General features: G+C 38.0%; 1 protein-coding gene across 1 annotated transcript in view; it reads right to left on the bottom strand.

Annotated features, from left to right (window-relative positions):
• PASD1 (PAS domain containing repressor 1) overlaps window positions 1-23,373 on the bottom strand; it is a 56,217-nt gene extending 32,844 nt beyond the window's left edge. Inside the window, exons 1-7 of the mRNA XM_045994842.1 lie at window positions 23,346-23,373; window positions 17,055-17,143; window positions 14,877-14,966; window positions 7,031-7,139; window positions 6,504-6,617; window positions 3,738-3,868; window positions 1,258-1,340 (exon numbers count right to left, since the gene is read on the bottom strand). Coding sequence (XP_045850798.1) covers window positions 1,258-1,340; window positions 3,738-3,868; window positions 6,504-6,617; window positions 7,031-7,139; window positions 14,877-14,966; window positions 17,055-17,143; window positions 23,346-23,373 — 644 coding nt within the window. The remainder of the gene's footprint in view (window positions 1-1,257; window positions 1,341-3,737; window positions 3,869-6,503; window positions 6,618-7,030; window positions 7,140-14,876; window positions 14,967-17,054; window positions 17,144-23,345) is intronic.
• Window positions 23,374-24,970: the final 1,597 nt, after the last annotated feature.

The raw sequence follows: 24,970 nt of genomic DNA, 5'->3' as shown, positions 1-24,970 counted from the left end.
ACAATGGTTCACAGCCAAACACCTCTGAACTCTCCTGCCAGGAAGGGAAGATTCTCCCCTCATTGCTTAGATCCAGACACAGATGAACATCAGACATTTCCTGTTTAACTCATTTCTTCACCAGCTCTTTCTTCCTTACCACCCCCCACCACCAAATAGCACCAGTGACCACTGCCTCCAGCTCCCTCCTCTTACCACCAGACCTCACACAAGCATGTCTTTAATCATAAGAAACCTCTTGAAAATTTATCTTGTTTATTTTATTTTGCTAAGTATTATTGGCATGTGTGCACATCTTTAATATATTATTTTCCCATTTACTTACATATACATATACACTGTGATGCAGAAGGAAAATGTAATCCACTCCCAACACAGGACAGTGTCTAGTATTATAGTTTTCTGCATACAGACATACCTACTAATGAATTTATCAAGTATTAAATAACTAGATAGTACCACAAACAATTTCTATTTTGTAGAAATCCTTGGTGGATAGTTAAATAGGTGTAAGAAGGGGTTTTAGTGGTACCTGCTCAACTGGCATTTTCCTGTGGGTTAGGAATGCGTTTTTATTTTTCTCATTCAAAATCATGGGATACTGCCTCCATTCTCTGAAACTCGGTTAACAAATGTTAAGAAACAGATTATAGGGGCACCTGGGTGGCTCAGTGGGTTAAGCCTCTGCCTTTGGCTCGGGTCGTGGTCTCGGGATCCTGGGATGGAGCCCCGCATCAGGCTCTCTGCTTGGCAGGGAGCCTGCTTCCCTCTCCTCTCTATCTGCCTGCCTCTCTGCCTACTTGTGATCTCTGTCTGTCAAATAAATAAATAAAATACTAAAAAAAAAAAAAACAGATTATATTCACCAAAAAAGGGACACCTAATAGCAGTTGCCACAATGTGAACCTGCTGTTCCACCATTTAAAGTATTTCAAGGAAAAGAAGTAATCAAGTACTACTTTTAAATGCATTGTCTTAATTTGAAAGTCAGTAAATATCTGTGTCAGTTAAGCGTGCTCTATTGCCTTTAAAAAAAAATAAGAAGCCAATCATCTGTATTTACATTCACCTGGAGAAGTAATATTTATATTAGCTGGACAAAGGAATTCAGCCTATAGATTGCTCTTCTGGATTCAATTGCTTGTTTTTTCATTTTAATGGGAAAAATATTTGTAGATACTATTTCTCTCATTTCAGTTTTGTTTAATGAAAGTGAACCCGAGGTCTCCCTCACTTATTTTAGCATTAGCTTCTCACCTGCACTCTGGAGATACAGGTTCCTCATCGGAGTCTTGTATCAGCAGAACCTCTTCTTCAGCTTTCTTTACAGTGAAAATTTCCTGCAGAAAAACTAGCATTTTAGATACTTAAAATGTACTTATATAGTAAAAATACCAACACGTTTGTATAGCATGTAGTAAATTTGGAAGCAATCTCATAACCAGTATCACAGCTAATCTGCATAGCAATATGAGAAAGGCACTTGATTTTACAGATGTGAACACTGAGGATTATAGAGATGTAATGATCTGGCCTGAGATGCACAGCTAGTAGATTCAAGATCAAAGTAGATCCATCCTACAGTTGTCCTCAGTTCACTGCTCTATCCTCTGCACTGCACAATCACACTGTGAAAAGTCTTCCTTCAAAAAGTCCTCTGTTCTCACAAGATTTGTTATCCAAAGTGACCACCAATATGGAACAAATATCCTAGAAACCCAGAGGAAAATACAATAGATCACAAATAAGGATCCTTGTTTCATGGGGGGGGGGGGGGGAGGACGAGGGTGAGGGGAGTGTGCCAAATGAGATTTTTTTTCTCAGAGGAGGAAGTAGATTTGGAGGTGACCCCCAAAATGGGATGCCTGCTTCTCTGTGGCAGATATGAGAGCTAAAATCCCAGAAAGCTGCCAGAGATGCACAATGACTGGGGCAATCAGACCAAGCAATTTCCTTCAATTGCTTTTTCTCTCTGCCACTTTTCTCACGATCTTAAATCTGCAAAAATGATGATATACATCACTGTTATATAACTGAATGTAAAGGGGTCCTTAACAGGTTTCTGAAATGTGGTCAGCTAAAGTTGGCATTCTAAACCAGAGAGGAAAAGTAAAGCAGGTCTTTTGCCCTCTCTCAATCCTGATGATCACAATAATAATGATAATGATGATTATTTACTTTTCCTCTCTGCAACCTCTTTCCCAAGTGCTTACCATGCATAAGGTGCCGTCTTACTCACTCTTCAAGACAACCCCTAAAAGAAGGTTCTAGTCTCACCATTTATAGAAAAAGAAACTGAAGCTGCAAGACGTAAGTGGCTTAGATGAGGTTTGCAGCTGGCCTGGATCCAGAGGCTTCTCTCGCAAGGCAGTTGGATGTGCTGTACATCACAGTTCATCATAATGTTAACATGGCTCTTGATTTGCACCCTCCACTCCCACATTGCCCTATCCAATCCATAGTGTCCCTGTCTTGGTCAAGTCATTTAGTGGCACTTCCATTCACTGAGCTGCTCAGACATAGGAGTCATTTTTCTCTCTTCTCCCACCCACTTTCATCACATCAGCAAGGACTTCATGCCCCATCTCCCAGTGATAAACCCAAATCTGTATACTTCTAATCTGTAAAACTTCTGACCCTAACCCTCATCACTCCAATCCTAGCCCAAGCCCCATCTCCCTTTATGGCACCCCTCTTGCCTAGGCTCTTGTTCCCCCAGATTCCACTTCCCACCCAGAAGCCAGCCTAATCTTTTAAAAACAAAAACAATGAAATCAGATCACGTCATCCTGCTTTCCACTGCACTTGAGTAAAACTCAAACTCACGATCATGGTTCTCAAAGTTCCCCATAACCTGGCCTCTGTCTACCTCTTATAACTTATTTTCTACTACTCCTTCCCTCTTTCACCTTCTTCTAGTCACATAATGGTATTTTTTTCCTTGGAACCCTCCAAGCTAGTTACTACCTCAGTACTTTTACAACTGCTGAACCCTATACTTGGATTGCCTTCCTTTCTTTGCTGGGTCAACATCATCATTGTGGGTCTCAATTCAAAAGACAGGTCATCAGATAAAGATCTTCAATGTCCACTGTGTCCAAACTCCCTATTCCCAGTCCTTAGCATATGACTGTTTTAACATCCCCGTGGCACTTTTCAATATTATTTGCGTATTGTCTATTTCCCCTAATATTACTCCAGGACCTAGCGCACATGACACATCGTAGGTTCTTACTTAATATGCTACTTAGTGAATAAATTCATTGAACTTGAATCTATCCAATGAATTCTAAAGACTGATTTTTGTTTTTAGAGACAGAATCTGGGAATGCTATTTAGCACAACACTGAGTGAGTAATGGTGGTGGGCGGTTGAGGACAGCTGCCTCAAAACTCACCTTGTGACAGAAACCTTACTTTGTCCACCTCCTAAAATGGTTTCTCTTCATATGTCCCACCCCCAGTCCCCGTATAACTCTTTCATATCACAGCAAAACCACTTGTAAATGACTGATTATGCATCTCTTTTGGGTGTGTTGAGATCTCCACTGACACGCTCACCTTCTGAAACTCAGAAGCTGATATTTCCTCAATCACGTATCTTACTTAGCACAACCCCCTGCACACATGGGTTTCCTCAGCAACACTGTCCAGTAGCTGAGGGACCAAAGGGAATATGGCCTTTCAAAGGAAGCCCACAAGGCCACAATAGGGAAGGCACACACACAACATACTCACCCATAGGGTCTGAGCCCTGAAGAGAAAGATGGACCCCACCAGATAAAACCGATCCTCCAGAGGAAGATATGTAGGAGATGACTCGGCATAGGCATGGCTGGGGAAGAAGCTGCTGAAGAGCATCAAAGGTTCTAAGGCAGACAGAGACACACATGTGACAATCAAATAGAAAGGCAGGCTGGCTACACAAGATGAACATCTGCCACATCAGTGGGCTATGTGCCAGCCCACTGAAAATTTGGGAGGTGGGATTGGGAGAGGGGCAGGGGGCTATGGACATTGGGGAGGGGAGGCGAACCATAAGAGACTATGGACTCTGAAAAACAACCTGAGGGTTTTGAAGGGTCAGGGGTGGGAGGTTGGGGGAACAGGTGGTGAGTAATAGGGAGGGCACGTTTTGCATGGAGCACTGGGTGTTGTGCAAAAACAATGAATACTGTTATGCTGAAAAAAATAAAATGGGAAAAAAAAAACAAAAAAAACCCCCAGAATTCTGAGCCTCAGATTTTTCCTGCCGTCCTTCTGTAGCAGCTACCCTCTTCACCCAGGTCTCCACCAAAACATGAAGTCACTACTGAGAAATAACTGTTGTTGACTTCGGGGTGATATTCAGCCTTGTGTTCTTATTCTGTGGATAGATGTTGTAGTCTCCAAAAGAAATTTATCTCATTCAGTTTCTTACATTTTTCAATATGGTTTTCAACGTGGTTTCAAAACAATACGGTTCTAAGATTTAACCATGTTGTAGTATGTATATCTACAGGTCATTGCTTTCAAAATTTTCCTTATTTTATATTTCCCACATTTTACTTGTTTATTTCCTTAATGATGCATACCTAGGCTATCTCCAACTCCCTCCTTACACAAACAACAATATGACATTCATTGTACATGTCCCCTTAGACACAGATCTCTCTGCAAATTCACCTCTGGTATATTTCTGCCCAGTGATGGGGATTGCTGAGTCACTGGATAATTTACAATTTAAGTTCACCCTGTGTTTCAGGAATGTACCATGAATTTACATTTTTTCTCAATGCTGTATTAGTGTTTTAATTCTTACTTCCTCACCAATATTTGCTTATTATTGGCCCAAAATTGGTATTTATATTCATTTCTTCACTTACAGTTCCTGAAACCTTAAAATTTGTAAATTTACATCCCATATCCATGCAACACAGATTTGGGTTTTAATTTCTTATAAATGACACATTTTTTCCATTCATATTCTGAGGAAGATAACAAACCTTTTCTTCCTCTAGGCCAGTGGACAGAATTTTCTGATCATTTGAAGTCTCTAGGTTTTATGTGTTGGTCCTTGAATGACTATTAGAACTGTAGACCCCAGCCAATGGAGCCCACATATGATTTACAGCCCACCTAGGCCACCACCTAGGCCTCCTGTTACCATGAGAGTCTTGTACTTTATCCTATAATTTCTGGCACCCATGGACTTCCCTTTCTTTAAGCTTGGCTATGCATCAAACTTCTTTGGTTATGTTTTAAGAACTGTTTCCTTGGGGTTTTTTTTGTTTTGTTTTGTTTTGTTTTTTAATTTTTTTAAAGATTTTATTTATTTATTTGAAAGACAGAGATAGGCAGAGGCAGGCAGAGACAGAGAGAGGGGGAAGCAGGCTCCCTGCTGAGCAGAGAGCCCAATGCGGGGCTCAATCCCAGGACCCCGGGATCATGACCTGAGCTGAAGGCAGAGGCTTCAACCCACTGAGCCACCCAGGTGCCCCTGTTTCCTTGTTTTTATAGAAGGAAAGAGTCATTCTTATTAGCTCAGTCCACCATGTTACCATGTGGCCCTACCTTGTAAATTTCACCTTGAATTGAATTGGATATGTAATATACTTTTTAATTGAATACGTAATATATTTTTAAGAATATAAGGAATTCAACAAGGATTAGAATTTTATAACATACATTAGATATTTCTGTAAAAAAGTATTCCATTTTCAAAAGAGTTTCCCCTATTTCCCTCTCATCTCTACTTTCCTCGGAGCAATAAAACAGTAATTACAACTCTCATAAGTAAGCTGCTCCATTGTACTGGACAGTATTATATCTTTATGTTTCAAGTCCTCATCATCTCCAAAAACCCCCTTTCCTTTCACTGCACAGTCTCACTGCACTGTTTCACAGTAACACTCTGCTCAGATTCAAAGAGCCTGAACAATAATACTAAAGGCCCAAGGATTTTTGGGTACTGATTTAGTAGCAGTGTCTTCTGGCACAAACTTTCTATCTATTCATAACTGCAATAGCAAAAATGAAAGTTACTTTAATGAACAAGTAACTGAGGAATGAAATCATGAAATATAACTAAACATATTTAAAATATAATATCATATATTTTCTGATTAGTGTCAGGTAATTATATAAGCTATATATCCCAAATTCTGGTCTCAGAGTTAAAGATCAGAGACAGTTACAAGCAAGGTGCTTCATATTACCAGGTCCATTTTTAAAACAATGAGATTCTTTGGAATAATCACCTTACTCTTTCTATCAGAGCTTTCCTTTGGTCTTTTTCTTGGTAATCCATTAATGTCTGTGTCATTATTGTCTACTCTGCCTTTTTTTTTTTAAATCATGGGCTTCTTTTTTTTAAAAGTCTGATTGTCTATAACTAAAACCTGTGCTCATAGGAATATCAGAGAATGTGAAAGAATCAACAGTAGAAGGGTGTTTATGTTAGCAATGATGGGCTAGTTAATCCATTAACCTCATTTAGATCAGATTAAAAACTTAACTGCTTACCATTTGAAATATCTTGTACTGTTAGGATGAGTTTCACATATTCATAAGTAGGTTCGCTAGTATGTACAACATTTCCTCTCTTTAAATGACAGCAAAAATCAATATGTTTTCCCACTAAGGAAAAAAACAAATACAAAACAAGTTTACAATTGTACATTACCATATTTGGCAGGATTATTTCATAGGACTATTATCTTACTTAGAACGGATTTTACAAAAATATTTTCTTTCCAGGAACATTAGCACTTGCATAACTATCTATGCTGTATCTGTAGAGTGGAATACCATCTAGAACATTATTTATATAACACTAATGCAATTATACAAGCTGAAATAATCAGGTTCATGATAAAGAGCAAGATTTAATGGAGGAGAAATTTTTTAATATGGAAATATAATTTGTGAAATTATATTAAGTTAATATATAATAAGCAGCTATATTGGCCCTAATGTTTTCATTTTTATTACTCCTCTGAGTGACTGTTACTTGTCTCTTAAAATCTAAGAACTTACAACTGAGAAAAAACAATCTGTACCTGAGTTTGACAAAGGAAGTTTGAGAGCAATCTTTCGGTAGACTTCATTTTTCTCATGATCAGGCAGAAGACTTAATAACTTTTTACCTATGATCTCATTCTTGAGAAAGAGAGAAAATACATTTTGTTATGTGTGCTACTACTGGTCACTTCCTCTACCTCCTTACCTCCAGTAAGTTTATCATCTGCTCCCTCTCAGCCACCTTGTGGTCATACCTATTATACCTCTACATGTCCCAGTTCACGTTATCCCATTCCATGACCATTACCTCCTACCTTTCCAGTGTACTCATGTAAGTACCCCACCTCTTCAACAATTATTCCGCACACTGAGACCTCCAGTCCAGTCCATTCCCATCACATTTTCACTGGGCATTATCTCTTGCAAATTGTCACATTCCCTCCTTACCCAGCTCAGATTCCTTGGTGGATCATTATCATCACTTCCATGTTCTCTTTCTTTCTGATATATATGTCTGGGAAAACCCCAACTCTGGTTCATTTCAACTTTTCATCTACCTTATAACTTCACAACTGCATATCTATGGAGAAAAATCCATAACCATACTGTATGTTATTTTAAATGGGCACTCAGATCTGTCTGGAAATTGTCTACTCTTCATTGTGACCATGACTTGCCTTTTCCTCCTTCTTCAAACCTCCAACCCTCCCCCATCCTCCTCATATTCAGCTGGGGATCTCATTTCTTATTGTAATTAAAAGCAAAGAGTAAAAGAAACACCAGTATCTTCCTGCTATCAGATCTACCAACCTTTCTGTTCCTGCGGCTAGAAACCTCCTTTTTCTCCTATTCCAATGACCAAGCTTCCAATGAAGACTAGTGCACTGCCCTTCATCCTTTCTCAACTAGTCAAGGACATCATTCCAGAAATTTCCCCTTGTTCCCCACAATGTCAAGCTTTCCCTCTCTACCAGGTCTTTCCCACAGCATGCAAATGCTTTATCAGAGATGCTATAATATCAGTCATCTTAAAAACAAAAACAACACAAAATTTCCAAAATCCAAAACCTTCTTTGACCTTACACTCTCTCCCCCAGCACTTCTCTGGTCTACTTCAGAACAAAAATCTTTGAAAGAAACTATACTTGCTGCCTCTCATTTCTTCAGCTCTCAATCTCCCTTGAAACCACATTAATGACTATTTTTACCTAATCACTCCAACTTTGTCAAGGTCACCAGTGAGTTCCACACTGCAAAATCCAATGGTCAATTCTCAACTCTCATCTTACCTGACATCGCAGCATTTGATAAAACAAATCCCTCCTTCTTCCTGAAACACTTCATTTACTTAGCTTCCAGGATACCATATAAATATGGATATCCTTCTACTTCAAAGGTTACATCTTCACAGTTTTCTTTGCTGGAGATTTCTCTGACTACTTGGCATCGGAGTGCCTAGAGTCATGTCACTGGACCTCTTTCATTGTACTGCCTCCCTGGGAGGGCTCTTCCAGTTCTAGCTCATTAAATACCACCTATCTTCCCACCTCTGGTGCAGACTTCTCTCTAAACTCTTCTAGATATCTTAGATGCCTAATAGGATTTCAATTTTAAGATATCCAAAACACTATACCTGGAGCTTTCCCCTCACAAAATATGATCCTCCCTCAGTCTTCTGCATTTCAGTAAAAGGCACCACATTTACCCACATGTTTGTTTTTGACTTGCCTATTTCCTCTTAAATCCCAAACCCAATCCATCAGCAAACTCTGTTGTTAATACAGTCAAAATACAGGCAGAATCTGTCCACTTTTCACCACATGGGCTAAGCCATTATCTCTAGATTGGATTACCACAAACAGACTTAACTGGTCTCCCTACATCTATTTTTGCCACACCCCAGCTCCCACTCTGTTCTTCACAGAGCAGCTACAGTGTTTTCATTTAAAACATAAGTCAGGTCAAGTTATTCTTCTATTTAACATTTTCCACCAGCTACCCAAGTTATTCAAAGTAAAAGCCAAAATACTGTTCATTTCCAAATACTTCAAATAGGAGCCCTTAAACTTGCTCTTAGGTCAATGTGAAACATTTTTTCCCAAATATTTATAATGACATTCTCCCTTACTTCAACTCTCTACTCAAAATATTTTAAATGGTACCAATTTCCTGACATTCTCTTCCAGTTTTTTTTTCATAGCATACTCATCACTACCTGACATTATAGTGTATGTTTTTGTGTTGATTATGTCTCCCTCAGTAAAATGTAAATTGCATTAGAACAGAGACCTTGGCTATCTTATTCACTGTTACATCCTCAACACCTAAAGCATAGCTTGACACACATGAGCACTCAATAAATGTTGGTTAAATGAATGAATAATGCTGTACCATGTAGCTGAAACACGGTGACACATGGATAAATTGAATATTAGGCATTAAGTTAAGTAATGAGTTTTTAATGTGATAGGAACAAAATAATAAACAAAGTATTCTTTGTAGTTGAATAATGGTTTTGGGTGATGAACCACAAATTCAAATAATTTTTAACTGATTAATATTAATATACAGTCGAAATTCAGAAATATGTTTTTATGGAGCATTTGTAGAAGCCAACCTATGAGTTAGCCAATGCTCAAATTAGCAGATGGATCCTGTCTCAATCAAGAAAAAGCATGGCTCAATTCAGGGCAGAAATATTACCTTAATTTAGCAAACAAAACATTATGAAATTAACAGGCAATAAATTTTGACAATGAAAGTCACCCAATAAGAAATTTACTTCCCAGAAGAAATAGAGGTATTTTTCATTAAACCTAACTTTTTCAGTAAAAATTCCTTCATTGGTTTAGTTATAAAATAAACTTTAGGAACCAAATCAAGTTACCTCTGGTCAGTGGAGATCACTCATTCATTTGTTTGTCTAACACATGATTAACAACTGCTCTATGCCTGACACTGTACTAGGTATATTCACACAAACTAGCTCACATAATGCCCTGTGAGAGGAAGAATTATCCCTTATTTTGTTTAAGAGGAAATTAAGGCTTGTCCAATTAATGAGAGGTCAGAAGTTCAGAGATAATATTTATACCCAAGTCCACCCAACTAATTCTATATCCATTGTTCCTCCACTACACCATAGCTGCCTCAAGTCCAACTGGTATTAGGAACAGCTGACTTGCTACTGGGCCAGTTTCTACCCTGTGAACATTCTACAGGAAGTAATTTATCAATTTCTTTTTTTACTGAGTACTTACATGGGTTAAAAATGATGATCCTGACATGAATTCTAATTTTAATGAATACACAGTTCAGTAAGGCAGATGAGACAGACACAAAATGATGATGTTAGCTATACAATAAGACCATAACAAGAGACACAAAGTGCCATAGCTCACCAGTTCTTTCATTAGTAGAATAAAGGACAGCACTGTCACATAAAAGAATTCAAAGTGAGCAGTCTTTTGATAGTGTACATTCCCTTGGATGGAAATACTGGCAATTAGTTTCTTATGGATTAATCACATTCTTTAAGGAACATGATAGTGACAATTAACGCCCTATAACTGACCACCAAGTAAAAAAGTGAATGTAACAATCATTCCAGTGGTCCTGCTCCATAGTTAAAGGGCAGAAATCTGAAAACATTATCAACACCATGTTATTTTTGTAAATCTTTGGCATTTGCTCTTCTTACTACACAAGGCAGAAAGATCAAGGCACTCAAAACTTAATGAAGTAAGGATAAATACCAGTGAAAAGTTAAGGAGGTTTCTCAAAAGCCAAGTGTGCAAATACCCATTAGTTTTCCCATGAATATTAGTATGGTGAGCCTCAATCATGTCAAAAAAAAAGTAAAAGAATTTACTCCACTTCATGACATTTACTGAAAATCCAGGCAAGAAATATCTTTTTGTTGGCAAAGACATTCACATCAAACATGCATTAGAAAACTGTTCAAATGTATAGGGCACAGGGAAGGAGAAGAGCCTCTGCATGAAATTCAGACTGCATTTTGAATCAAACAAGACTCATCACTGATAATTCTCTACTATACTGTAAGCTCTGCAGGGAGAACAGAGCAAAGCTCATCACAATTATCATGAACTAACCATATACCTATATTCAAAACCTCATAAAGTTTCTTAAAAACTTAATGCTGAGAAACTCTTTCCATGAGGAAATGTGTGTCTGAAAAGTTTCATTTGTTTGAAAATTGTAAGAGAACAACTACATGTAAATTCCCAGTTTTAATTTTTTTGGTGGGGGAGTGATTAAGTAGGTGAGTAGGAGGGCAGGCTGCTTGGAACTACTAGTACTACAAGTGACTGCAAGTTTTTCCAAAGGATAACACTGTCAAGGAAAATTAATGATTGGAAAAATATGATGGCAGGTTTCAGATGTAAATTTAATACCATGATGATGATAATAAGCCATCATTTTGGTCATAATTGTATGTGTTACAACGCCATACCTTGGACTCCTCACATCTTTTTGTTGCACCCCCATCTAATCCATCAGCAAAACTTATTTTACCTACAAAACACTGATGACTTCAACATCCAACCATCTAATTGCCTGGACTATTGTATTAGCTTTCCAAATGGACTCTCTACCTTTCATGCCTGCTCCCATAGCCTACTCTTTTTTTTTTTTTTAGTTCCGGTAGAGTTAACATACAGGGTCATACTAGTTTCAGGTGTATAATATGGTGATTCACCACTTCCATACAACACCTGTGCTCCTCACAACAAGAGCACTCTTTAATTCCCATCACCCGTTTCACCCACCCACCCCCACCTCCCCTCTGGTAACCATCAGTTTGTTCTCTTTAGTTAAGTGTCTGTTTCTTGCTTTGTCTCTCTTTTTTTTTTCCTTTGCTCATATGTGGGATTTAAGAAACAATACAAACAACCCATTGCCTATTCTTTTTTTTTCCCATAGGTGATATTTATTTATTTATTTGTTTGTTTGTTTGTTTATTTACAGCATAACAGTGTTCATTGTTTTGGCATCACACCCAGTGCTCCATGCAGTACGTGCCCTCCCCATTACCCACCACCTGGTTCCTCAACCTCCCACCCCCCCGCCCCTTCAAAACCCTCTGGTTGTTTTTCAGAGTCCATAGACTATTCTTAACATAAGAACCAGAGTGATTCATTAACCATAAATGACTCTTAATCTCACAAAACAAACTGGGGGTTGCTGGGGGGAGGTGGTATTGGGAGAGGGGGAGCGGGCTATGGACATTGGGGAGGGGAGGCGAACCATAAGAGACTATGGACTCTGAAAAACAACCTGAGGGTTTTGAAGGGTCAGGGGTGGGAGGTTGGGGGAACAGGTGGTGGGTAATGGGGAGGGCACGTTTTGCATGGAGCACTGGGTGTTGTGCAAAAAGAATGAATACTGTTACACTGAAAAAATAAATAAAATGGAAAAAAAAAAAAAAAAAGAACCAGAGTGATGCCCCAAGAATTTCCGATAATTTCCCTCATCTGCTCCAACCCCCACAATGGCTTTCTCCCATCTCAGAGGAAAAGGCACAGTCATTACAATGATCCTAAACAAGGGACCTTTGTTACTGCTCTGTTCTCTTCACCTCCTAGTATTTTTTCTTTTGCTCACAGTGCCCCCGTCACAATGGCCCCTCCACATCAAGCACATTTGGGCTAGTGCTTCCTGACTTGCTTTTGCTTCTGCCTGGAACACATTTGTTCCGGTTATCTGCATGACTCACATACTGTATTCAGGCTTCTGTTCAAACGTCACCTGATAAGGCAGGTCTTTACTAACCCCGTATTTGTAATAGCTCACCTCCAGTCACTCTCTAGGTAGTATTTCTTTCCACATTTACAGATGAGAAACTAAAGTTCATGTAGCTAGTGAGTGACTGAGCCAAATTTTAATCCCCAGATTATCTGACTTCAAAGACAAAGTTCTTTCCATCCACCATGCTATCAGTTTAGAGTTGCCCAAGAGACAGAGGTATCTTGATAGTTAATGAAACTGTAGACTTCTAGATCCAGGAAGATACTCTAGAAATGGTTTTGTCTCTACATTAATGTGAGTGACTTAAAAAATGAAATTTTTAATCAAAGCCTAGAAAAAGATTGTGTGTTGTTACAAATTAAGAAGACTTAGGATTTAATGAGGGAAAGTGTGAAATTATGTCTCAGCTAGTCTTTTTCAGCAAGGCTATATAACTTCATTCTCATTGAATGTTTATGTACAGACCTAATAGTCATAGCTTTAAGTATAGCCATTTCAGGTAATATCTCCATGGTTTAAGATTAGTCATTCCACCCCATGTCCCAGACCCCTCGACCTTAGGGTGAGTCCCTGTGTGTGTATTACCTAAAATTCTGAAATGTAAAAGATTCTCTTGAGTGGAAATTTTGAACCAAACTACACGAAGAAACAAGGATAATACAACTAAGACCATTACTATGCAAAACCCTCATTTTATAGGAAAAATTTACCATTCTCACTCAATGACCAATTTGGTAATATCTAATATGAGAATTTGGGAAGTTTTCTTGTCTTCACAATAATAAAACTTAACCTGTCATATATCATACTCATACATTCTTTCTTTTAATATAGCTTTAATAAGACCATCCTTCTTCTATAAATCCAATTCAATGAAAATCTCTAGCATTTGTATTTTATTCAGCTCTTTTGACATCCTACAAATATAAGCTGAATTTGAAAATGTAAAATGTTTTCTAAAAAAAGGAAAAAGAATGAGAACTAAAGATATGTATCATACTATCTGTAAATAAAGAGAAAAGAGTAGAAACAAAACAAACTTCTATGCTTCTAGCCACGCCACGGAACATGCTGGCTGGAATAGCATAACTGGTTGAATAAACTTCTAATCCTCCACTTCTAAATTAACAAAAGAATAATGTAACAAAACTATTAATTTACATGTTTCAAACTCAAGTACTATATAGATCTCTGGGTCAAGGTTTGTCAAGTTCTTTAGACAACTCTGTGGAATGAGGAATATACAATGAAAGCAGCAATCCAAATATGACTGACAAAACTAGCCAGATGACAGAGATTTCAGGAGTGGAGGAGGATGTATTCTAGATACCTTCTCTTCACACATATACGTTAATGGAATAGGAAGGAATGTAGTTTCATATTTAAGTGGCATATTTGTTGGATGTACAGCCTGAAGGTCCAGAAAATTTTTTTGGAAATCACGTATTCTAAGTCAATGTTCCTATGAAGAAAGAGAAAGCTTTCCTGAAGAAGAGTATAGTGACCAAGTGACCTTTATGGACACCACAGATCATGACTACAACTCATGGGTAGATGTCTCCAGCCAAACTATGTCATCACTTCTATAATTTTTTTTAATAAGATTGTAATTTGTTCTTCAATATAAAGAAAAAACGCAAATCAGTTCTGGGAGTAGATGCCATGAGCCAGCATGGACAAATCATGACACTCATTGTCTAATCAGTATATAGTGGACTCTAAAGAAATGTACAGAATCAAACACATCCATCACAGTGAGGGCAGCCTTGCAAAGCAGTCACCTTGGCAGCTATCCACTGATTCTGAGAAGACTGCCATTCCAAAAAGCACATTCTTCTTTGGAGATTACCTTCAGGGCAGTTTAGAAACACCACACACACACACACACACACACACACACACCTCACAGTATTGTATTACTGCATATTAGAATTTTTTATTATGGATTTAAAACTGAAACCAATGAAAATGACAATAAAACATGTGCACGTTTTGACAACACTGAGAGAACATCTCTGATGACTTGTATGCTCCTGAAAACAAATGATGAACCTCTAAATAATAAACCAGAATGATCCTTTCCCCCAAACTGGAAAAACTTACTGGTAAATGGCCAAGGAGACAAGTGATGTTTTCAGCGACAAAAATTATCACTCCATCTGTGCTTAGTATTATCATAAAGCCATCTAATGACTAATGAAGAGAGAATAATAATGTAATTAAATAGTGGAACAATAATAAAATGATAGTTTTATTTCAAAATGCATAAATAATTACAATAGCACACTGAAAATGTATTGTGGTCCTTAAATATCAATAAAGCAGGCACAGACTTAATTAAAATTCCATTATTCTGCCTCCTACACAGAATCTACTTAACCTTAAGCATGAGATGTTTATCAAATGATGTGTCACTTAGACAAACAAATTTTAATGTATACCCAATTAACACAAAACTCTCCAACACAAGCTATGAAGATTCATTTCCGTATGTAGGTTGTTTCACATTTAATTCAAAATTAATTTCAAAAATGCTAAGAATATTTTGCAGGGCATTTTTATTTGTGAATAGTTTAGTCATCTACTTATAAATATGGATATTGTCATTATTTTCCTGTTATATAATGGATTTGATATCCAAACAAATACCTCCTGGTAGAGAACACAAAAATGATGAATAAAGTATATAAAAACTTATATTTCAAAAAGAGACCAAGCTTATTGTAAAGTAAAACAAACAATCTGGTAACAGAAATGACTACAACATGGGATTTCAAAGGTAGGGGGATACTGGAGCCTGTATTTGCCTTGGAAATATCTGCACAACACTGATGGCATAGAGTTTGGGGGAGAGAAAGCAAACCCAGGCTACACAAGGTGGGAAATGAAATCAGAGACTTCTGCATAAAACCAAGCTTCCCAAAGGGTAACACTCTCAGCAGGCTGAGATCTTATCCATCAAAGAAAGACAGTGAATGCACACGTATGCCTCAGTTTCAGCTCTGGCTAGAGAGGGAAAACTAAAACTAGTCTCTTCTGAGAATTGCTAAACAGAAACCCACACTCACAGAGATTTGAAGCTGGAATTCACAAACTACCTGTGTAGACTTGCACAGCCCAAGCCCACTATTCAGTTTAAGGTGTTCCTGACCCCAGACATCTAGTAAAAAGAAACTGAAATCATCTCTAGAGAATCATTCTAAAACCAGGGTTCAAATAATTCTTGTGGATAAAGTTCCAAATAACATGAGTTTATAATAAGACATTCATAAGAGAGGAAGAAATGAAACATCATGAACAAGGGACAGTACAAATAATAAACTACAGAATCAGATTCAAGAACAGTAGATAATGGAATTATTGAAGATAGAATATAAAATAAATTTGCTTAAATGGCTTAAATAAATAACAATTTTGAAAATATGATGAAGGAACAAAAGACTCAAAACTCACCAGGCAGATGTGAAAAATAAACAAAATGTCTAGAAACAATATTATCATCAAAAATAAAAATTCACTATGCTAGAACATAGCTGGAAAGAAAACAGCTGAAGAAATGACTCAGACCACAACATGAGGAGAGACAGGAATGGAAAATATGGGAAACTGAACGACATGGAGAAGGGAGTGAGGAAGTGCCTACACATTTTACACCTATCCACTTTATTCTCACAACCCAGTGAAAGAAATTTTTTAATACCCATTTTACATAGAAAGAAATCAAGACTCAGAGGCAATAACTCTCTCAAGGATACAGAGCAAGTAAATGACAAAGACATGATTCATAACCATATCTGTCTGTCTCAAAAGACCATGGTCATTTGGGCTTTAGTTTGTGGCTTCTGAACTCAGTGAAGCTAACCAGTTTCCTTGGAGATAGAAACCATAAACACTTCAGGTCCTGGAGGGGAAAAGGTACGACTTGAAGGTGTTTTTTAGAGGCTAACAACCTATGTTGAGGTATCTGCCAGATATTACTTAATTTGCCCCTAACAAAGACTTATTCATATTTGTTGTCACTCAAGATGAGTTTTTCAAAAATCAGTTGGCATAAGCAGCTTCTGGAGAGTCTGTTAGAAATGCAGGCTCCTGGCCCTACCAGAATTGAGATTCTGACTCAGACAATTTAAGGTGGGTCCCAGGAATCTGGAATTTTACCAAGCTCCCTGGGTAATCCTGATATGCACGGTCTCTTAGCCACACTGTGAAAAACACTGTTCTTTATCTTCTATTGAACATATTCTAGCATATGAGGTAATCCAAGAACAAATCCCCTCTTACTTGCAGTGTCTTACACTTGAAGTCTTCATAGCTATGAAATGATTGAATCCAATTAGATTGCTCTCTGGAGGTTTCTGGATTGACTTTGCCTTTTCAGAAAAACAAAGAAAGGATAGAAAACTGTCACATTAAAATGATTAGCTATGGGTATTAGATTTTTCAAAGTTATAATTAATTTTATAGAAAAGACTCTCATGAGAAAATGCTGAGTGCTAATGAAGGAGCTGATGTGGACTAACTAATTGCTTATAAATGATCATAAACAGAGAAGTGTTTCAAATTGAAAAAGACCTTGAAGATCATCCAACTCAATTTCCACTGTACACACCTTTCCAAAAACTTTGATTTTCAACCTGTAGTTTTTTCCTTTTCTTGACTTCTTTATGTCCTCTGTATTCCACCAAAACCCAGTAATCATAATATGTCAGAGAAAGTACACACTGTGTCAAGGGCTCTAAGCAGATCAAGATACCTAACTAGAATATCTTTAAGCCCTATCTCATATCTCTTCAAAGTTGTTAACAAAGTTCTATCTCTCATCCCTTTCTTCATTCTTCAAGTTCTTCTGGTTTTCCCAAAGAGCACTGTTTCTGCTGCTGTGCTCACTCAGAGCCTTTGCTATCAACATCTCCCTGCATTACCTCCTCTAATCCCACCTACTCCACTAACTGCACTAATACAGGGATTTCCCTGACACAGCCCTCCTATCTCCAGTTATTTTAATGAATGTCAATAACTTAGTCTCTGCTCCTCACAGAACAGAGAACGATGGCATACAACTTTGATCCCTTTAAAAAATGTTCTGTCCGGGCACCTGGGTGGCTCAGTGGGTTAAGCCGCTGCCTTCAGCTCAGGTCATGATCTCAGGGTCCTGGGATCGAGTCCCACATCGGGCTCTCTGCTCCGCGGAGAGCCTGCTTCCCTTCCTCTCTCTCTGCCTGCCTCTCTTGTGATTTCTCTCTGTCAAATAAATAAATAAAATCTTTAAAAAAAAAAGAGTCCCTTATGTTTAAAAAAAAAAAATGTTCTGTCCCCTGACAAGGATAATTCCGAAAGCAGAGCTTGTTTTCTCAGTGGGTATAAGTCTCAGATCCTTTCCTATCAGTAGATTTGGATAAGAAGGAGGCCAAGCATGAGCAGAAAAGCTTCAGTAGATTTGGATAAGAAGGAGGCCAAGCATGAGCAGAAAAGCTTCAGAACCCTCACTAAAGAGGGAATGAAAAGTGGGTGTGTAACTGCCTGGGAAATGACAGAATATATAAAAAAAAAAACCACACCAACTGCACAAATGCTTCAAGGTCAGTGTTTCTGACCACTGTTCCAGCCTGGACACTCAATTCTGGCTCTAGCTCCTCGAGTCAAGAAACAACCCATGACACTCCCCCACAGCTGACTGCTGAAGTCATTTATTTCCCCACTGACTTTCAACTCTACCTAGTGATTTTCATCTCCTACATTCCCTCCAAAGAAATAGATAAGACTAAAGAGATTCTACATATTTCCAAGAAAATAAGACAAATGTATTTTATCAATCAACCATAAAGAGCTTTTTATATTACTATTATCCACAAATTTATTCTTGATTGGCTTATAGGATGGGGACCATATCCAATTTTTCACTAAAACCCCAGTATCTAGCATAATACTTAACTCATAATAGGGACTTGATAATTCTTATTAAACTAAATCTCACTCATTCATTTATGTAACTAATTTTTTAAAGATTTATTTGAGAGAGAGAGAGAGAACACAAATTGAGGGGCAGAGGGAGAGGGAGAAAGAAACTCAAGCAAACACCGCACTGAGCACAGAGCTTGACACAGGGCTTGATCTCATGACCCTGAGATCTACAGTCTGAGCTAAAACCAGAAGATGGATGCTTAACCAGCTGCACAACACAGGTGCCCCATTATTTAACTAATATTTACTGAGCTCCAACTACGTATATGCTATTTTGTTCTAGAGACTCAGTTTATAGTATGAACAAGACAAGAAACGTGACTATCCTTTTGTATCTTACAGAATGGAGGGTGTAGGTAGGTAATGAACACATGGACAAGAATGACAGGAAGACAGTCACAGGAAAACCTGGGAGCAAAGCAATTTGAGCAGAGGAAGCAGTAAGTACAAAGCAAAGCAGAAAAGAATTTGGCCTGTTTAAACTACAAACAACAGGCCAGAGTGGCTACAATAGGATGACCTAGGGAAAGAGTAGTAGGAAATGAAATCTGAAAGACAGGCAGGGCCAGATCATGTAGGTTATATGTTAATGAGTTAGCATTATTCTAAGTGGAATATGAGATACTTTCAAGCAGGAGAGTGATATGTGTTTTGGGGGGAGGGGCATAAGGAAAGAGAGAGAGAGATCCTTAAGCAGGCTCCATACCCAGTGCAGAGCTGGGTCTCACAACCCTGAGATCATGATCTGAGCCAAAATCAAGAGTCAGACACTTAACCAACTGAGCCACTCAGGTGCCTTTAGAGTGACATGTTTTTTAAAAGATCACTATGGGGACACACTATGGGTGGCTCAGTCAGTTAAGCATCTGCCTTGGGCTCAGATCATGATCCCAGGGTCCTGGGATCCAGTCCCTCATCGGGCTCCCTTCTCAGCAGAGAGCCTGTTTCTCCCTCTACCTCTGCCTGCCACTCCCTCTGCTTGTGCTCTCCCTCCCTCTCACTCTGTCAAATAAATAAATAAAATCTTAAAAAAAAAATAAAATAGGGACACCTAGGTGGCTCAGTTGGTTAAGCAACTGCCTTCAGCTCAGATCATGATCCTGGAGTCCTAGAATGGAGTCCCATATTGGACTCCCTGCTCAGCAGGGAGTCTACTTCTCCCTCTGACCCTCTCCTCTCTCATGGTCTCTCTCTCTCATTCTCTCTCTCTCAAATAAATAAATAAAATATTTCAAAAAATAAAGAAAGAATAAAATAAAAAATAAAAGACCACTATGGCTGCTTGTGCAAAATAGATCAAATTGGGGAGAAAGAATGAAAGCAGAATATACCTAGGAGGCATCTACAAAAGTAACAGATGCTGGTGGCCTGGTTTCAGTTGGTATACCAAAGTTATAGAAATGGGGAGAAGTAAATGGATTTGAGATATATTTTATAGGCAAAACCAAAAGGGCTTGCTATGAACTGGATGAGGAGGTGGAAGAAACGGAGAACACAGAATAATTTATATATTTTTAGCCTGGGCAGCTGGAAGAATGACTGGTGGTATCAGTTACTGGAATAACAAAAACTAGGTGGGGGTGGGGGTGACAGGCAATGGAATGGAGAGGGACCAAGAGTTCCTTTATGGCCATGTTAACTTTTCTATTAGATATCCAAGAGAAGAAGTCACATAGGAAATTCTTGCTGATTTAATAATGAGTACAATTATCAAGTATGGAGCTCATGTAGGTCAGGGCTAAAGATGGACTTAACAAGCAGGGGTCACTGACATCCAGGTAGCATGTCAAGTTAAGAGACTGGATGAGAAATGAGTGTCTCAAGGGAAGTAAAAATGTCCAATGACTGAGCTCTGTGGCATACCAGTGTCCAGAGGTTGAAAGGGAAAGTGGAAAGATAGAGATTAGGGGGAAAAAGCAAAGGAGCAGCCAATGATCTAAGACAGAAACCAGGTGAATGTGTTATTCTGGAATCCAAGAGAAAAATACTTCAAGAAGAAAGGAGTGGTCACCTGTCCAATGTTTTTAAAAGGCCAAGAAAGATGTGGAGAGTTAAGGACCAAATAATTCAGCAATGTGGAGGTCACTGTTATTCCTGACAAACACATGCCACTCTCCTGCTTTAAGCTATCTCATGTTCCACTTAGAAAAATGCCAACTACTTGACATACTGGAGCAATGAGCAGTGTGATCTCAGTGAAGTGGAATGAGGAAAGAATGAGGGATGAGGATGTAGGGGCAGGGCCTTTACAGTCCTTTCAAGAAGTTGTGCTGTGAAGAGGCCACAGAAACAGAGTAATAGAAGTATCATGGGGTCAAGAAAATATTTTTTTAAGTAACAGATTTTTACAGCATGATTATATGCATATGGGTATAACCTGTTCAGATGTTTTGAATTAAGCCTACTTAAGTATTATAGGTACTATTTTACACCCTCAGGGCCATGTTTCTCTTTGCAACATTTACCATATGCCTCAAGTGCCTAGGATACAGAAATCTGCATTATTATTGCCTAGTATTCTTCTTTTTTTAAGATTTTATTTATTTATTTGAAAGAGAATGAGAGAGAGAGAGCAAGAGAGGGGGGAGGGTCAGAGGGAGAAGCAGACTTCCTACTGAGCAGGGAGCCCAGTATGGACTTGATCCCAGGATTCCAGGATCAGGACCTGAGTCAAAGGCAGTTGCTTAACCAACTGAGCCACCCAGGCTCCCTACCCAGTATTCTTCTATTAATTCTCATTTCCTTGTTCCACTTTTGCCCGAACCTTAACAATATTTTCAGCATTGACTATAAACAAACTTTGGATAGAGAGAAAATAAGTGTTTCTACATTAGGAGGCTCTTCAGGAAATCCTCTATTCATTAATCCTCCCCAAAGATGTTTGAAGTAAAGAGAGAGACCCAGCTGTCCCACCCACAACCAATTTTCCATATGGCTAATCAAAAAGCTATAAGGATGGGTTGGGGTTCCCAGATCAAACCTTCCTTCTCCTGTGAAGCAACAGTAGTCCCCTGTGATGTTTTAGATCTGTCTCCTTTTATAGGGTAACCGTGAGTTTGAAGCATGGCACGTAGTTCTCTGAAAAAGGCATTGAACCGGTCCTTCCTTTTATTTTCAGTTACATCAAGTACATCCCTAAGTGACAAAAAAACAATCAGTGTTGTTAACAGTAAGGGAAGGTCTAGAAATTCAGATGATGAAACAATGGATGGAGAAGAAATAAGAAGAGAGAAAGGGAGTTAGTAATGTCAAACTTTGAGCAAAAATCCAGACCCTTGATCTACCACAAGACAAAAATAACTGTCAATATTAAAATGAGGCAATGAAAAAAAATGAGGAAATGAAAGCCAATCTCATCTCTCTTAGACTGTGAGGTCCTCGAGGGTAGGGACCACATCTGTTTCAGTGTCTTTCTTTTTTTTTTTTTTTAAAGATTTATTTATTTGACAGATAGAGATTACAAGTAGGCAAGTAGGCAGAAAGGCAGGCAGAGAGAGAGAGAGGAGGAAGCAGGCTCCCAGCCAAGCAGAGAGCCCGATGCGGGGCTCGATCCCAGGACCCTGGGATCATGACCTGAGCCGAAGGCAGAGGCTTTAACCCGCTGAGCCACCCAGGCGCCCCTGTTTCAGTGTCTTTCATAGCAAAACCCAGCACTGTGTCTAGCACAGTAACCTAAGAATTTATATAAAATAAGTTAAATCCAGATGAACTTGAATTAAATGGTGTATCTTTGTTCTACCATATATTCTTACCTGCTTTTACAAGAGTACTTCTGATTAAAGAAAATTCTTTCTAAATTATATATAATTACTCAAGAGGCTCTTGCAAAGCCATTGCTTCATCTGAGAGAGAAGGCCGAGCAATAAAGTGCTAATTGAGAGCTTTTTTTTTCTTTTTTTACCTTTGAAAAACAGAGCATACTAAAAAATTTGGACAAAAACTTTTCAATCAGTGCACTGGAATTTATTTTTTTAACTAACATATTTTTTGAAATTTAGATTTAATAACCAACCTATAGTATATCACTAGTTTCAGATGTAGAGTTCAATAATCCATCAGTTGCGTATAACACCCAGTGCTCATCATATCATATGTGCTCCTTAAGGCCCATCAGCCAGTTACCCCATCTCCCCTACCCACCTCCCCTTCAGCAACCCTCAGTTTGTTTCCCAGAGTTAAGGACTTCTCATAGTTTCTCTCCCTCTCTGATTGCTTCCCATTCAGGAATTTACTTTAGATGCTAGAACTGCAAAAATAAGGTAATTTATCTTTTCAAATATACATGAATTTAAGCTCTAGGCAAACGATGGCCCCAAAACAGGCTTCTAACCCTATCAGGGAGTGTAAAGCACTTATTTAGTGTCAGTTCTGGGCAGCCACTGTTTAAGTCATGGAAGACACAGTTTGATGAGGGAGGCTGTCATGTACATAGTCAATGCACTAAGTTTTATAACAGAGATGGAACTAGGAGTTATCGAAAACCCACTGGAGAGACCAAATTTCCCAGAGTCAGGCTTCCCAAAGGAAGCAGGATTTTACAAGATGTGAAACAGAAACAGAAGACAGGGGAATGGGCTTTGACAGAAATATCAGTCAGTTATGAATTCATACCTCTTCTCTTTTTCTCTCTCAGCTTCATCCATTATTCAGTGATGTAACAAAGAATTCTGAAATCAAAGTAGAACAATATTTTACTAAGAAATCAGTCTATGATGAATCACAATAAAGCAATAAAACTAATCAAAATTCTCAATTCCATAGCACTTTTCCCTTAAGAAATGCCTACTTCTTTTAAAGATAGAATTTCATTAAGTACCAATAACCCTCTCATAAGTTATGTAGATGTTGAAGACTTGTTTTGTTGTCTGATCCCCAATGAATGTTAGTCACAGTAGGATTACAAATGAATACATTTGAAAAAGTTACAAAAACACTGTGAAGTTACACAACTTAATCCCAAAGTATCTGTAGGTTTAACTCCATGCCCTTAAAATTCCTTTAACTTCCACTAACTTGAAAAACACTTAATGAAACAAAGACAAACATAGGTTAAAAGCTTCATATCTATACACAATACCACACTACAATAGAAAAAATATGCATTTATTGCTGCTATCACAGAAATCCTGGGCATGTAAAAAATGGCCCTAAAATCACCAAAGTCTTCTGCTTTGAATTGTGTAATGAGACTCACACATCACCTCAGGGTCAAAGCCTAACCTAATCTAAATAAAAGAGTCCTAAGGCATTCACAGACTGATACTTCTAAATTTTTAAATAATAAGTATATCATATTTCATGCAAATTATTCCAGAAAACATAGAAGTCACTCACCCAATTCATTTTATAATCATAGTATATTCTTTATACTAAACCAGATAAAGGAAGCATCAAAAGGGAAAATTTTATAAGCCAATTTTACTTATGATCCAGATGCAAAATCTGAAGTAAAGTTATCAAACCCAAACCAAGAGAGTATGTAAAAATTGGGGCTAATTCTATAAATACTAAGATAATTTCACATTAGAAAAAATATAATTCAGGGGCACCTGGGTGGCTCAGGGGGTTAAAGCCTCTGCCTTCAGCTCAGGTCATGATCCCAGGGTCCTGGGATCGAGCCCCGCATCGGGCTCTCTGCTTGGCTGGGAGCCTGCTTCCTCCTCTCTCTCTCTCTCTCTGCCTGCCTCTCTGCCTACTTGTGATTTCTGTCTGTCAAATAAATAAATAAAATCTTTAAAAAAAAAGAAAAAATATAATTCAATATATCAGACAAAAAGAAAAAAGAATGTGATCTCAGTAAATGCTGAAAATGAATTTGATATCATTCAAAACACATGTATAATTTTTTAAAAATTATTTTAACAGACTAGGTAGATAAAGCAGCTTTCTTAATCTGATAGAGGGAAACAACCAAAAGCACACAAAGATCATACTTGAACATTTAATATATAGTGCTAAAGGTACTAACCAACGCACTTAGATAAGAAAAAGAAATAAAATCAATAACTCTTGAAAGGAAAAATAAAAATCCTTAGTCATGAACACTATGATTATCTACGCAGAAAATCCAAGAGATCTGCAATTTACTAAAATAATAAAATACTTAAGCAAGATTGCTATATACCAGATTACTATATTAGACTGATTATATCAGATTACTAAATTAGAAAAATGTTTTGAAGATAGAATGGAAAGAGAAGTTTATAGGGACAACTGCTTATGGCCATGAAATAGCC

The sequence above is a fragment of the Meles meles genome, chromosome X (genome assembly GCF_922984935.1).
Source record: "Meles meles chromosome X, mMelMel3.1 paternal haplotype, whole genome shotgun sequence".
NCBI lineage: Eukaryota > Metazoa > Chordata > Mammalia > Carnivora > Mustelidae > Meles > Meles meles.
Note: the sequence above shows the minus strand (reverse complement) of the source record. Positions and strands in the feature narration are given on the sequence as shown.